This window comes from Alosa sapidissima, chromosome 15, assembly GCF_018492685.1.
Source record: "Alosa sapidissima isolate fAloSap1 chromosome 15, fAloSap1.pri, whole genome shotgun sequence".
Lineage (NCBI taxonomy): Eukaryota > Metazoa > Chordata > Actinopteri > Clupeiformes > Clupeidae > Alosa > Alosa sapidissima.
In genome coordinates this window covers 5610833-5627563 of record NC_055971.1, presented here as the reverse complement: position 1 = coordinate 5627563, position 16731 = coordinate 5610833, and the positions used below count along the sequence as shown (strand labels likewise).

The 16731-nt window shown below is 40.4% G+C and overlaps 1 protein-coding gene across 1 annotated transcript; it reads right to left on the bottom strand.

Annotated features, from left to right (window-relative positions):
* Nucleotides 1-3626: 3626 nt before the first annotated feature.
* Nucleotides 3627-5877, bottom strand: p2ry1 (purinergic receptor P2Y1). Its single transcript, XM_042064145.1, has 2 exons — nucleotides 5690-5877; nucleotides 3627-5438 (listed from the first exon to the last, which is right to left on the bottom strand). Exon 2 carries the CDS (start codon nucleotides 5418-5420, stop codon nucleotides 4359-4361), a length of 1062 nt encoding a protein of 353 aa, XP_041920079.1. The 5' UTR covers nucleotides 5421-5438; nucleotides 5690-5877; the 3' UTR covers nucleotides 3627-4358.
* Nucleotides 5878-16731: the final 10854 nt, after the last annotated feature.

Sequence of the window (16731 nt, the reverse complement as noted above, 5' to 3'; positions counted from 1 at the left end):
ACTGCTTGCTGTTAAAGGGAATGACAGATGTCATTATCATTGGTTTAAATGATGTTACGCCCAAAACACACCCATGACTGATTAAGAAACCTAGAGTAGGATCGCCTTGTTGCGCCATCCGCCCGACGAAAACACTCCCAATGTGGACTGGACATCCTGCTAAATTTAAATAAGCTTTTGACTAGTGACCATGCATTTTAGACCACGATAATAGGGCCCGAAGATTGTTTCTGGCACTTTGTTGTGTCTTTGAAATTGGCACCATGTATTGTATAAGCATGTGAAATACAAAAGATAAGTGGTCAAGAGTCATATTATGGCAGTGTCAGCCACACTCAGAATAAATTGTACCAAACCACAAAATTAACTTCCTCAATTCCTCATAGAAATGTGTCTGTACAAATAAGGATGAATACAACTGCATCTGACTGCACAACAAAACAGATCCCTGCAGACATCTCAGAGCAGTTTGAGAATAAACATTTCTGCTTGTGGGAGGAAACAGGATGTAGAGAAATAAATTAAATTATGTAACATTCAGTATGAAAAGCTTACTTACAATGCTTGTAAAGAAGTTGATTAATAGCAATGTTTATAATAGCAAAGTTTGTACATGTTGATATTGGAGAAGCTCTTTGGTAGTGGCCGTATTCCACCCCATACAGTTATACAAAGAAGCACAATTTTAAAGTGTTCACATCAGAAACATTTAAAACCAACTCTGACCAGCATCCATTGGCAGAGAGATGAAGCTGAAGCAAAACATGTTTTGTCTTTTCATTACATTACTGCTAAGAAATGTCATATGTATACATATGTATACTGTCATATGTATGCTTGAAAATCTGTAGGGTATCTTTTATTTAAGTAATATAGACCCTTTATTTCTTACATATGGATAAAGCTAATGTCATGTCTTCATTTTTTGACAGTTATACAGGCATTACGTAACCATATTGTTCAGAAAGAACGTATAACCCAATTATTTACAGGGTTATAGCCTCCTTACACCAAACAACTTTGACAAGATTTGGGAAAGATTCTTGAAAGATTGTATTTGTTTTGAGTGAATAAGGGGCATTAGTTAAAAGAATCTTTTAAGAATCTTTCCCAAATCTTGTCAAAGTTATTTGGTGTGAAGAGGCCATTGGTTGTTTACCGCCTCTATGTTGTTGGTATAGTTACCCCAGTCACCTCAGAAAGGGACTTTAACAGCATTACGGGCATTTTTCTTCAGATCATGGAGAGGAAGCGTATATACTGATACAGGACAATGGCAATGCATGACGTTCCAAGCAGCAGTGCCATCATCACCATTCTGTCCTGATGCACTTTAATATTGGGTTCCCAAGATACTGGGCAAAAGGAAAACATACTGACTCATGCATAATTTGTACTGTCTCATTTCCATTTGTGAAAGTCAATGCACAGTATTGGCAATGATTGTATGTAGCTGCCCTTCAGTATATTGCTGAGGTATCCCCTTTCCCCCTTAATAGCTGAATAGCTCTTCAATATTTATGCTACTAGGCTATTAGGAATCATGCCTATCCAAATCATGACAGCCATCATCCTTGTTGTGTGGACTGGATACTTTCAAAATGGAATATCAGTGTTCTTAAAAGGCTCGAACAGGTTCCAGAATGTCTGACTGTGTGTGAGAGAAAGATGAATGTTGGCCCCACTCTAACAGAATAACCTCTCAGCATTTCCTTTAAACCACAATTCTGTCCTAAGAGTCATACACGTCACAAATATATCAGGTCCAGTCTGGTAGAGAAAAGATCCATCCATGTACAGTAATAGCAAGTCAAAAAGATGTGTGCATCTTATCTCCACAATACATCTGCTAGAAAACTCTAGCGTTAATCAGAGCAAAAGTTGCTACCCATACAAAAATAACTGCAATTTTTGTGGAATGCAGTTTTTTGTACACAAAATGGGCATTGCAGTGCACTTTGGACAAGAAACTGCATTGTCTCATAACTGCAGTTATTTTTTGTTGGTACATTGTTGATGTTTGCAAGACAAATCTGTTAGTAAGCTTGCAAGTACGGTATTTCACAAATCTCCATTGCTGCTTTAAATGGACATGGGTTGAGGATAGTGATGACAGCACTCTGGGTTTTCTACCGTATCTTCTAGGATCTGAAGTGCAACTGGTTGGCATTCGTGTTTCCCAGTTCTCTTCTCTCCTGTTTTTTAGCCCCACCCAGTACAGAAGCAAAGTTTGAAAGAAAAACACAGCGTGAGCTAGAAAGAAGATAGACGGGTAAGTCTGGTGAGGCTGCATGCCTCAGCAAGTCTTTCTGCAGAGGTGACATTGTCTATAGAACTGTATAAAGCTCATCAAACATGTGGCTGCACACGCTAATGGTCTCAACATGTAGTAATTGTAGCAGTAGACAACTTAATTAATTATGTGGAAAAGCTTATTCCATCTGAGAGCATTTAGTTTCCCTTCACAGATATTCTCAGTCATAAACACGTCTGCCATTTGATCTGCCCTGCAGCTGAAACAGCAAAACAAAACAACAGGAACTACATCCACCTATTTTAATTGAAATGACACCCTTTTCAATGACTTGGACGTCTATACTTCATCCACCAGGAAGCCAGGAAATAAGTCATTCTATTTATACGCCGTGTTTAGACAGGGCATTCTGTGCTCTGTGCCAGAGAGCAGGAGCACTGGTGGGACAGCTTCTGATCTCCACTACCCCTCCTGCTCCCTGCCCCACAGTAATAAGTCCAGATCTTTTGTCCACACAGACAAAGGGTGCCTTGGGAAAGGCTGGAAAGGCTGGAAGGGAAAAGTCACCACTCTACATGCTTCTCTCGTTCTCCTTCCCTCTTTTCTACACATGAAAAGAAAATCAGCCCACTCGGGAAAAAAAATCGAATGTAGGTTTTCAATGGAGGGAAACTAAACGATACAAATGGTACAATAGATTCACTCACTGTTGACATACAAGATTGTTGTAAACCATTTAAAACATTACATGATTTAAACGATTTGATTGTGTCATATCATGTGTTTTAATACAACAACATGTTTTAATACAAACAAACTTAACCCTGTTTGAATTTAATCTGCTGTTAGCAAGCAATTTTGTAGAATGTTCAACGTAACCTAAAATTTCAAATGTAATACTTTTAAACACTGCCAAGATCAACTCCCATTTGCTTATCTGCTTTTTCAGAAGTATCTGAACTTTGCAACACCAAACACTGCTCTCATTATTTCGTTTTGCTTGTTACTACAGTAATTAGCACTGCCAATTTCCTGAGCTCCAGACTTATATCTTGGGTGTCAACTGAAATGGATGTAATTTCCTTTGGCACATCCCATAACTATAATCTGATATTTGTTATTCCACACAGATGTAATGACAATGCCAGCAAATGTCTGATAAATGTTTCTAATAATTTGCAGACCCTATACACATCACTGTAGGGCTGCTGAATACAATATGAGCTAGGAGGTAAACACAGCCCACAAGTATACTCCTCACACAATGTGATCAGCATGCAAATGACCTGACACTCACACACACACACACACACACGCACATGCACTCACACCCACACATACACACATGGAACAAACAAATATTAGGCCATCAAACAGTCAGTCATCATTCTTCATTTTTCAAATCCTCTGTTACAGAAACGGATGGAAAACCTATAATGTCACAAAAAACTCACAAAATCACAGTATGTGATCATGGCTTTATCAGAGGCTTTTCTTTTCATACTACACCATCAAAAGGCTATTTGATATGTGTGGGACAAAGGACATTGTTTACAATAACAAACACACATATTATTAAAAAATGTAATGGAAAAATCAAATAGAAATATACTGACCTCATACATGATGCTCAAAAATATTAAAATTCATAGTGCTTTGCAGTTCCTAGACACACAGTTTGAGCATATCAGGTACAGTAAAGGAACTGTTAGTAAGTGCCTAAAATTGCATTCTCAAAAGTCTCACTTTAGCTTGTTTAACTTACATAAATTACATTTACTAGTTTATCCTATGGGCAACCCCAGTTGTAACACATGCTCATTCCGTAGCAGACTGTAGAAGATTTTCAATGTTCTATACATGTTTGATTCTCAACAAAACCTTTACTTTGTTAACCATTCATGATACGCTAATAAGAAAAGAGCAGCCTAATTAATACTGGCAAATACAGTACTATGACTTGGTCGCAGTGACATCATGTCATCATGTTGAACATGGAGTAGAAGTCATGCTATCTAAACATCAGCACACATGGATCCATTTAGTGAACAGCTTGACAAATGTACAAGTTTTGTCCACTCCGCACAACTCATAAGAGGCACAGTCAGAGCCGCTGGTCTCCATTGCCTGTATAGTCCGGCAGGCTGTTGAGTGCGGTCTCCTCACTCTTGGACTGCAATGCATTCTCCCCCTTTCTGTAAGTCTTTTTGGTGGCTCTGGAGAACTTCCGCCTAAATGTGTCCCCAGCCAAGAAGTAAAGGATGGGGTCCACGCAACTGTTGAGACTAGCTAGACCTCGGGTAACCTGATAAGTGGCATACACTTTATTATTAAAATCACACATCTCAGGACTCTGGAAGTAAAGCCTGGCCCGCATGTTCAGATTCTTCATCACATGAAAGGGCAGGTAGGAGACAGCAAACACTGCCAGGACAATGATTACAAGATATATTGACTTCCTCCTCAGTGGTGCATTGTCCATGTCATTGCATATGAGGGCCTTCACAATTAATCCATAGCATCCAAAGATGATAATAAAAGGAATGCAGAAGCCAAAAGCCGTCATGCACATGCTGTAGATGAAGTAGCCCTGCAGCTCGTCCTCTGTGGTGGTGTCATAGCATGTCGTTGCGTTCCTCTTTGGACCCGTGCGCGAGTAATACAGAATAGGCGAAATCCCCACGGTAACTATGAACCAAATCAGCGCGCTTGTGCGTATAGCGTTCTTTTTCTTCAGCCTCCCCAGCGATTTAAGAGGGTGTACTACTCCCGTGTACCTGTGCACGCTGATGCAGGTGAGAAACAGAATGCTCCCATACAGATTAACGTGAAAAATATAGCGCTGCAGTCGACACAGCACGTCGCCAAAAATCCAGTCAGTTTTATTAAAGTAATAGAAAATTAGGAAGGGGAGAGAAAGCACGTAACAGAAATCCGCCAGCGCCAGATTAAACATGTAGACCGAGATGCTGCTCCATGGTCTCATGTGAAACACGAACATCCATATTGCCAGACTATTTCCTATCAAGCCTGTGATGAAAACTATGATATACACAGTAGGCAAATAGTAAAATTGAAACCCAGTCTTCGTAAGGGAACATCCTCTTGAGTTGTTATTGATGTCAGACACGTTGAGAAGTGTTGTAAAGTTTATCTCCGTTGTCATGTTTTTTGGAGGTAATCACTGTTTCAAGTACAGAAAAGATGTGAGACAAAATACGCGTTTTATAACATTATCATTTTGACGCAATTATATCCAAACGAATCATATCGGTTTAGGCTTTCCCTCCACAATTCATCCCCGTGGGAACATTTACGAGATATGATTTAACAGCATACTTAAGAGTAAAGAAAACATCTGACAATGGACTTTGATACGTGAGCCCACAATAACATGGCATAACTTTAGCCCAACTCTGGACAATAAACACTTACCACTAACTCGCGCATGTAGCTTAATCCACATTCCTCCAAATTACAGCCAAGATTTTACCATCAGGTTGCCTTTCGTCTTATTTGGTGTGGGACACAGGTGTAACTGCCAGTGTACTTTCGTCGCAAGCACTGCTGTTCCAACCATGGGGACACGTTTGTGGGTGGAAGAACTGCAAACGTCGTGCTACAAATTTCTCCAGAATGTGAGCATGTGGTACCAGCAGTGGAGGGGAGGAGCGACACACTGTGTTCACATTGAGTTACAGGTCCTCCTTCCCTTCATTAGAATGCTAATTAGACTACTGTTACAGTAACAGAATGTCGAAACCCATGCTTTTGTTCCAAGACAACTTCTAAACCTATCTATGAATGAGACACATTCTATGAAAGTTCTTGGGTTTCCCATAGTAGTATACATATTCAAAGCGAATCACGTCCTCTCTCAACACTTGGTATAAACAGTATGTGTTGGCTCATGACAAATATTTGTAATTGCTGTAGTATATCCAGGAAGTGTATGAGGTGATACGAAAAAAAACCCCAATATATTATACTTGATCATACTTAATGCAAACACAAATCCAAGCTCAGTTTTACAGGTCTAGAGCTATGGCAACTGCCCCAAAAGAAAATTGCACTTGCTTGGCAATATATTAAATGATGCCCTTTTAGGGCTGATTACATTTGATGTATTCAGCCACATTCAACCAAACTCTTAAAATTAATCAAAGTAGATTAATTCTCTTAATAATAAGTTAATTAATGCATTCAGTTGCCTACTTATTTAACTATTATCCCATCCCATTTTAGTTTATTTGATGAAGATTAATAGAACGAATAAAAGGATTGATAAAACACTCAAACTGTGAACATACATACCCTCTTAATATTACTGTGTCAGTCTTTTTCCTTACTGTGTACCTACGTTAGATCTCAGTAGAGACATATGATCACAATTTTTTTCCCTGTCAGCATAAAGTAGGCTTAGTAGCCTACATTAGATGTGTTATTTACTGGCAATAAAATGCATTAAATGCATTTTAAATGCATTTAAATGCATATACATTTTATAAACATGAATACACTGCTTGTGTGTAAATACACTTTTAATATTATTTTAGTATATTTTATATATTTTTATTTTAGAATATCATATATTCACCAAACATGAATGCTCATGGATCAGGTCTACACATAAATGCCTGTTCATGCTTGCATACAACAACAGTCAAACAATGGGACAAGTTTGAAGTTATTGATGTTTTATAAATAACATTCCTGCATAATATTCCTGTGTATGACAGTGATGACTGGAACTAAAGATTTTCTGCATTTGATAACAGGAGGTGTTCTGGAAAATGAGATAATGGCTTCTGCAACCACCATTTGAGTGCATAGTGCTTGCGAGGAAATGCTGACTTGAGCACAGGAAGAGCCCCTAATGGGTCTGTACATAGAGGCTCTCCTTGTCAGGGTAGGGAATCAATACCTCTACCTCCAAGTAAGATATGTTTACAAACAAAAATATATATATTTTTTTGCACCAGATTCACACCGTGGATTACCAGAGGTCAAACGTAGAGGTAGGCCATGTTGTGTTGTTTCCTTCTTTAGTGTCTTTCTATATCTTTTTCTGACACATGGTAAGCTGTTTGTTGATCCCGTGAGGGAAATTTGGTCTCTGCATTTATCCCAATATGCGATTTAGTGAAACACACTCAGCACACAGTGAAGTGAAGCACACACTAATCCCGACGCAGTGAGCTGCCTGCTACAGCGGCACTCGGGGAGCAGTGAACTTGCTCAAGGGCACTTCAGCCGTGCCTACTGGTCGGGGTTCGAACCGGCAACCCTCCGGTTACAAGTCCGAAGCGCTAACCAGTAGGCCATGGCTGCCCCTACATGAGTTATAAGCAAGAACGAATTTAGCCAATCCTTTTTGGTATGAGTGCCGCACCATGTGCAGTCATATTAGTCACATGCTAATGGGATACATGGATGAAAGATTTCTGTTTCTGTTACTGATCTTAAATCCCATGTTATATCCTGAGTTTGAAGAAGTAGCACACTACACCTTAACACTACTGCTGTTTTGCAAATACCTTTTCAGGCACTTTTATAGGTGTGTATTTTTGTAGTTTAAAAATACGGGCAAATAATTTTGGTAAAACCAATAGCCTACTTTTGGTGATGTGTCATTAAAGTGCAAAACAATGAATGTACTGTAGCCTCAGACTGATGCTGGCTTAGTTATTTGCCCAGACTTGTTGTGATCAGAATATTAAGATTCAGGAAGATGATCCAGTGCAAGATGAGTAACTTGTAGGTTGCTCACACACACAATACACTACCTCTCTACCAACATCAAGTTTCTAGAGAACTTTAATGATCAGTTTTTTGAGAACTTTAATAATCCAATCTGGGCATGCATTGACGATGTCAGAGACTTGTCTCCACTTTGTACCGCTTGACAAGTTCAGTTGTGACTTTTGAGTGCATCTCTGATACAGTATTTAGGCTATGAGATGTAACAAGCAGGTCAGCATAGTTGGTTATGGCATAGGCAGAGAAAAGCTGTTGCTCTCAAACATTGTCCACTTAATTAACATAGTCAGTGTACTGATGAAGGAATAGATTAAAGCAACACTAAAGCACTTTTCCTCTGTCACACGCATGCTATTTGGTTATCTAGCACCGGCTTTGCAAATAATATGTCCACAGACATGGCAGAGTATGTTGCACGATTTAATGAAAGTATGATGTATTGCGACATCAGAAGCAAGTCAAATTTGTAGTTTCTTATGTCTCATCATTCCATAGTTGATGAACCACTGAAACAATTTTGGAAACATTATGTAAAGGTGTTTTTGGTGTTGCTTTAAATAGACAGATATGGAGGTGATATCATGCTACCTTTAAAGAACATTTTTAGTACTTTCAAAATACAAAAAATACTGTATTTTATTTTGATGCATGGTGTGGCTAATGTATTTTGCAGTTTATTTTGATACTTTTGATAATTCTGGCAATTTTTCACTTAGATATCCATTTCTTGAGTTCACGAGTACTGTAGGTATGAAAAAAACCCTGGAAACAATCGGTTTTACCTAGCTTGAGTTGCTACAGCCAACAGCTAAAGAAGCCAGGCAGCTACACTGCTACCCTCTGGGGGTATGAACATGCAGGCTCACGGACATGCCCCCAGAGTGTAGCAGAGTGTTTTCATTTTTTTTTCCGTATCGATAGTACTCGGTGACCTCGAGAAATGGAGATCTGTGAAAAATCGCAGAATTTCTCCTTTGAAATTGTATTTGATATATTATTTTGAAATACATGTTGATGTATTTTTGCCCATCTCTGCCAACAGCTAGAGCACCCAGGTAGCTACAGTGCTACACTCTGGGGGCATCTTTAAAATCATGCCCATTGCCCCCATAGTATAGCACTGTAGCTACCTGGCTGTTCTAGCTCTTGACTTTGTTTTGGTGGGCAAGACATCATGCCCTCCCCCAGAGTGTAGCACTAGCTGCCTGGTTGCACTAGCTGTTGGCTGCAGCAACTCGAGCTAGGTAGCACCCATTGTTTTTCTCGTACCAACAATACACAGTGACTTCGAGAAACAGAGATCTATGTGAAAAATGGCCAGACTTTTCCTTTAAGGCATCAGGAGGGGGGTTTACCTAACACACATACATAGGCCTACTGCACAGCCAATACACTAAACGCCAACTTATCTACATCCAAGCTAGGTTTGAGGCTGCACTCAGGACTCTGGAAATCCCACAGTTCAGGTGCCAATAAGTAGGTGGGTGAGGACGACTTAAATGGGGCTACAACGGGACAGTTCATTTTCACTTCACAATGAGTTCGGTGAATTAATATACAAGTGTGATACAGCCAAATAATTGGACCTACTTCACAGGTGTGCAAATAACACACCGTTAATACACGTTCTAAAGAACGCAGAACAATGGGAAATTCAACCAAGCAGGGGAATAAATGAATATATGGGTGCTGGTCATATAATTAGAATATCATGAAAAAGTTGATTTATTTCCGTAATTCCTTTCAAAAAGTAAAACTTGTATAATGTATACATTCATTCCACACAGACTGATATATTTCACATGTTTATTTATTTTAACTTTGATGATTATAACTGACAACTACTGAAAATCCCAAATTCAGTATCTCAGAAAATTAGAATATTGTGAAAAGGTTCAATATTGAAGACACCTGGTGCCACACTCTAATCAGCTAATTAACTCAAAACACCTGTACTGTAAAGGCCTTTAAATGGTCTCTCAGTCTAGTTCTGTAGGCTACACAATCATGGGGAAGACTGCTGATTTGACAGTTGTCCAAAAGACGACCACTGACACCTTACACAAGGAGGGCAAGACACAAAAGGTCAATGCTAAAGAGGCTGGCTGTTCACAGAGCTCTTTGTCCAAAAACATTAATAGAGAGGCGAAGGGAAGGAAAAGATGTAGTAGAAAAAAGTGTACAAGCAATAGGGATAACCGCACCCTGGAGAGGATTGTGAAACAAAACCCATTCAAAAATGTGGGGGAGATTCACAAAGAGTGGACTGCAGCTGGAGTCAGTGCTTCAAGAACCACCACACACAGACGTATGTGTTTATGTGTGTGTGCAATGGTGGTAGCACACACACATAAACACACCCACACGTACACATACAGGCACACGCACACAGACACACAGACACACACACACACACTCCACACCCCCCCCCCCCCACACACACACACACACACCCACACCAGAGCTGGCAACCCTCACACATTGGATTGGTGTGAGAGCGTGTGGAGCCAATCAAATGAATGAATCTTACAGTCAATGCGTGAGAGTTGGCAGCTCTGCATCACACACACAAACACACAAACAATCAATTCCCCCACCCACCCACACACACACACACACACACATATATATACACAAAAACAAACACATAAAAATTGTGTTGTAGAATTTGGGGAGTTAATCATCTACAGTGCATAATTAAGATATTCAGAGAATCCAAAGAAATCTTTGTAAACAAGGGATAGAGCTGAAAAACAATATTGGTTGGCTGGTTTTGTGGACCTCAGATGGCACTGCATCAAAACCAGACCTGTTTAAAGAAAATCATTGTATGAGCTCAGGAAAACCTCTGATAACCACTGTCCATGAGCACAGTTGGATACTCAATTCAGAAATGCTAGTGTAAACTTTACCATGCAACAGCCACAATTGTATTTAGATATGATGCAGAAATACCACTGTCTTATCTAGGCCTGAACTCGTTTACAATGGACTGAGGTAAGGTGGAAAAAAGGTCCTGTGGTTAGACCAATCAAAATTTGCTATTATTCTTAGAAATCATGGACTCATCTGGGCCAAAGAGGAGAGGGCCTATCCAAGTATCCAACCTATCCAACTTGATTTAGTGCTCAGTTCGAAACCCAACATCAATGACGGTGTGGAGGTGCATTAGTGCCTACAGCATAGCATCTTGCACATCTGGCAAGGCATAATCAATACTGAATGATGTTTACAGGTTTTGAGCAACATATACTGCCATCCAGGCAATGTCTTTTCCAGGGAATACCTTGAACCTTTCAGGAAAACAATGCCAAATGAATTCTGCACATATTTAAACAGTATTTCTCCATAGAGGAAGAGTCCAGGTGCTAAAATGGCCCGTCTGCAGTCCAGACCTGTCAAATTTGCTAATGCAGATTTAAGCTTTAAAGCTGGTGCAGAAAAAGCCTAGGCCCTAGCCTATTGTGCCACCTGCCGTAAATCAATTTGTAAAGGCAATGTCATTTTTAAATTAATGTTACTAAGGGACTGTTCGTTATTTATAAACGGGGCCACCTGAGGAAAATAGGGGAGGGTCATGTCTTTTTATTCTTTGTTGAGGGGAGGGTCACCTAACTTTTTTTGTCTAGGAGGGGGGGTCACCCATCTTTTGTATTAATGAAAACAGCAAAAAATCAAAGTGGCTTGTTTGATTGTTGATTTCTGTCGCCATATAACGTTCTCTTTCGTTCCATAGCTCTGTCAACATTGAACAATGAAAACAAGGGAGATTTCCCGGGTTTCTTACGCAAAATACCAAATGACAAATTTGGTAATGACGGCACCGACAATCAAAAAATCCAGTGGAAACTAGAAGGCAGAAGTGTGTAGGCCAATCGGCCCACCAGCTTTTTCTACTTTGTCACCTACAGAGTTTGACAGGTACGATCTTTCGAAACGCCATGTTATTTCCCATAGACATTTGACGACCGGAAGTTGGATGGATACGGAAGTTACGGAGGTTATGGATACGGAGGCGGGACTTATTCTGGAGAGGTCCATTAACGTTGGAAGGGTTGAAGCAAGGGGGCAGGCGAACGTTCGGAGAGCGTAGACACTATGGCGGATCTGAGGCTAAATAGTAGACCAGTTCACCTAGCCATCCCCATTGAACCCCATTCAATTTTGGCGCCACTTTGACATCAAATAACATTACAGCTGAAGTGTTTTAAGCCTTTATATGAACTTTTTCTATTTTCGGAGTAATACAACATTGTGTGATTGGCGTCATAACCTCGTAACTGACTTACCGGCTGAGTAATAAACTTTTTTCCGAAATCAATGCTAAAGTGACATAATAAGTATACAACCAGAGTGGGTGAAAGCATCGCACAGGAGCAAAATAACCGTATTCTCTGGATAAGAACGAAAGCATCGGAGCACAACATTTCAGCGAAGTTTTGATGGATTGACAGTAGCCTAGGCTATGAATGTGGCGAGTGCTGTTTATGTTAAATCACATTTATCTACGAACAACTAGGACATTTAGAACAGTAATGTAGACATGGTGGCTACATACCCAATCTTTCGGTCCAGCTATCACAAGAGTTACATGAGTCAGACTACGTGCCTACGTTACATTTACGTCCCCTGAGCCTGCGCAGAAAGCCTCGTCGACCAACAGGAAACGGTTGAAATTTGCTTCACCCGCCTCGATTGACGTCTAGCCTATGTGATGACTCTGTCCATATCTTTTACTGTCTATGGGTTGGAGCAACAAAGTAGCCTACTTTATTCACGCCTAACAGCCTATATCCATTTGGTCAACTTTATCCAGCCCTAAAAAAGCTAAATTTAACTTTGGTTTACTTGTAGTTTACCGTGTAGCCTAACTTTAAACAGTGTGCATGCTTAACATAAAGCATACTTGTGCTTCATTCATCCTCACATCCAGCTCCTAACGTTTTGATAAGCATTTCTACCAATTGACCTTGTTCCTGCCCATCTCTAGCTTTGCTGTCTCCATCCTTTCTGTTTTTGTTGTTTGCAAAAAAATATATAGGCCCTATTTATTGGTAACCAGCAACAAGTGCAATTTGTTAATCGCTGTCATTCTCTCTCCTGCCAACAAAAATGTAGAGTTGGTAAGTTATGGTAGGCCAACTTGGAGTGAATATACAGGGGGAATTCTTTGTCTACTTGTAGCTGAGTAGCCTGGCAGGTGCGCACCTAGACATAGCCTACGGCCGAACACTGCAAGCGCCAATGAATCGTGCTCTCACGCCAACCAGGCCTAGGTTAACATCAATCTGAGTTTGCATTCAAGCAAGCAAAACGATGATTTGAATACATCTGTTTCACTGGAAGGGCAAGGGGTAACAACAGGACAACACAGAGACAGGCCAGAATGCAGGACTATTATGAGAGTATTACAGTAATATGGGATATTCTACAGGAAAATATTAAAACGGCAACACAGCGGGGAAAAGTTAAAAGGATAAACCCGGAAAAAGTTGGCATGTTAGGTATTTTTCGGTCCCTGTGATTATTTGTGAAATTGTGCAAACGGCCTTTTCAAGTCATTTGAGAAGGAAGGAGTGTAGCAAGCTCCCAAATTGACGCTCGTCTGAGAAATTGAGTTTTGGATAATATTCAGCTTCGGCAACTTTACAATGACTGAGGAAGCCTAGAGATGAGTCCATAGCAACAAGTTCATGTGTTGAATGGTCTCAATGTTTTATTGGTCTCAATGTTTTATTGTTTTATTTTATGTGAATACTTACTAGAGGAGTAACTTATTTCAAGTAGGCTAATGCAGTTGCAGGAAGTGTGCATTTAGTTTCCATGCTTATTGTGTTTCCACAACAATGTTAGTGAGTAAATCTACTGAAATGGCCACCATCTTGGTGAAGTGTGATGTGTAAGATCAGAAAGCAGAGGTTGATTTCAGAACGGCAGCCTAAAAGTCGGTGTGTTTTCATAGCGCTTAAAAGCGTGGGCGGATGGTATCGACCGGGAATTGGCCGGGAACGGTCATGTCTTTTTTGAAAAAACTGCTGGGGGGTCGTTGAAAATTTTCTTGCAGGCAGGGGAGGATCATGCAACTTATGATTGAAGCACTCAAAATCTCTCTGGTACAGTATGGTGTTATCCAATTTGCGTGCAGTGAGATTTTCAAATGCATGGTGCCGCCTCTCGAGTTGGGCCATTACATTATTCATGACCAGACCCTTAATCTTTCGGATTTGGGTCTGGAATCTCCAGGCTATTGGAACACTGGAACAGGAACAGAAAAAATATGTTTTTGCTCAGAACCAACCGAAATGAAAATCATTCTGTTTTCAGTCCCTGTGTGTGTGTGTGTGTGGTGTGCAGAGTGTTTGTGTGCGTCTGTGTGTGTTTGTGCGTCTGTGTGTGTGTGTGTGTGAGTGTGTGGTGTGCAGAGTGTTTGTGTGCGCGCATATACTGAGATGGAGTTGGGAAACAGGAAATAGCAGGATAATTACCAAAGTAGACCCATAAATAAAACACAGTCCATCTAGGAAATGATAGCTTCAGCGAAAGTTCTACTAGGAAGACTCGTAGTGTAACTTACTCCTCCCATGCTTACACGGAGCCAATCTTAGCTTTGCCTACTTTCGGGAAAGCCCTGCAATCTGATCATTCACTCATTCAATCAGCGCTAGCCTATAGGAATTCAGTGGGCTCTTTAAATACGTACCACCTAACACTGCTTCTGCTTCTCAGTATGCTGACTTTGACGTTCCCTCCACCTCCCCTCCAGCCACCTCTGCCAGCAGTCCACGTCCATCGGGCACGGTCTGCCTACCACATCATCTTCCTTCAGCCACCGCCACCAGTTGGTCCCCGTCTCGTCGTGGGGGGTAGGCTCCCCGCCCCTGCCTTCATCCATCGGCAGGAGACGAGATCCGCTCATCGCTGGACGGATCCGAGACGGGGCCTACGCCAAAGACTGTTACCTATTCAGGACTCCATCATGCTTGCATCCAAGCCGTTCCTTTACTAATTAAATTGTTAACTGATTCTATTCTGTCTACTGAGTCTTTCTGGTAGAACTGTAGCTTATTTGACTACCCCAGAGTTAAAGAAGATAGATAGATAGATACTTTATTGATCCCCAAGGGGAAATTTAAGGGTCTCAGTAGCATACAGACATCACACACAACATGCACTTACAACACAACATGCACTTACAGAAGAGGATACCCTTCTCTTCTCTGTGCATGCAATAACCCAGTCTGACACCATTAGCCTAGTTTAGCATAATTCACTAAAAATGTAAATAGTATTAGACTCTCTCGGTCTCCTTGTGTAACTGATTTCTTGTCAAAAGTCTTCCACCATCTGAACCAAAGCTCTGATTTTTCTCTATTTGATAAAAAATATTGACAACTTTTTTGCCAGAATTGCAGACCTTTATAGAATCTTTGAAGCATCACAGCATTTAACAACCTAACCACACAATGACACTGCAGCTGAGCATGGCTTTAGATCATATTACAGTGTTACAAATGTTGAAGTAAATGGGATCAATACTATATTAATAATATTTAGAGTGCATTTTTAAAAGTGAAGAACTGACTAGCTGGCCATATTCAACAGCTGCTTCATGCTTGGGTACAGCTGCTATCACAAGAACAAATCAGTTGTGTTGTATCTTCAATTGAACTAGATCATTCATTGGGCTTCTTCTAAACTGGCCATAAAAACAAAACAAAATTGTGATTTATAATTGAATTGGATCGATTATACACGTTACAGTCATTTTCAATCCAGACAGCAGGGCTCCAATTATAGTCCGGGAATGAAAACAAAGACCCCAAAATGAAATATATTTAACTACAAGTTAAAACAAAGTCAAACATATGTTTGTGCTCTGGTATGGAATACTAATTAGAAACCTCTACTGGGTAATTAAGTTATTTGTTTTCCACACTTCATTTCTCCTTTTCCAACACCACCCGCTGATGTTGGAATAGTTAGTCTGTTGTTTGTCACTTTTGTTTCATGAAATCATAGTATACCTGTCTTGCACACCTTTGCCAGTGTAACTCAAATCATGGCAAAAAGACTCTTATGAGAGCATTACATGATAAGTGGCTGGATCAACAGTCTGATGTTAATTTGATGTAAAGTAAAGCAAACTCTTGGGCCCTAAAAACTGCAAGGTGCATCAGCACAGAAACATCATATAGAACAGCATGGAATACAGGTAAAGAGATTACTCCCTCGAGATTATATTATTTATTGAAAAAAGAGAAACAAAGGCACTCTTACATATTACGAAAGCTTTTCATATAAAAAGGGCATACGCACTGTGGCCATATTGGTCTTCCTCAAGCCACAAAGTGGTGGAGAGAAGTTACACAACTGAGCTGAACCTGTTGTCACCCCTAAGGACCTCAAGCCCTGAACCCCAGAGTCTTATTTAAATGACAAGCAATGATCAGTGTCTCTGTGACATCTCCTGGGCCTACTTCAATGACTGAAGCCCCATTTAGGTCACTGTAACCTGTTTGGGTGCAACAGGCTACAGTGCCCATACCATGTAGGTCCAAGTGCCCATGGGGACACAGGTTCGAATCCGACCTGCGGTCATTTCCCGATCCCACTACATCTCCCTCTCCCACTCACTTCCTGTCACTCAATTTCAATTTCAAATAGACAACAACTCCTTCTGGATTTCTGGTCTGTTATTTCTAAACCAGACTATTAAA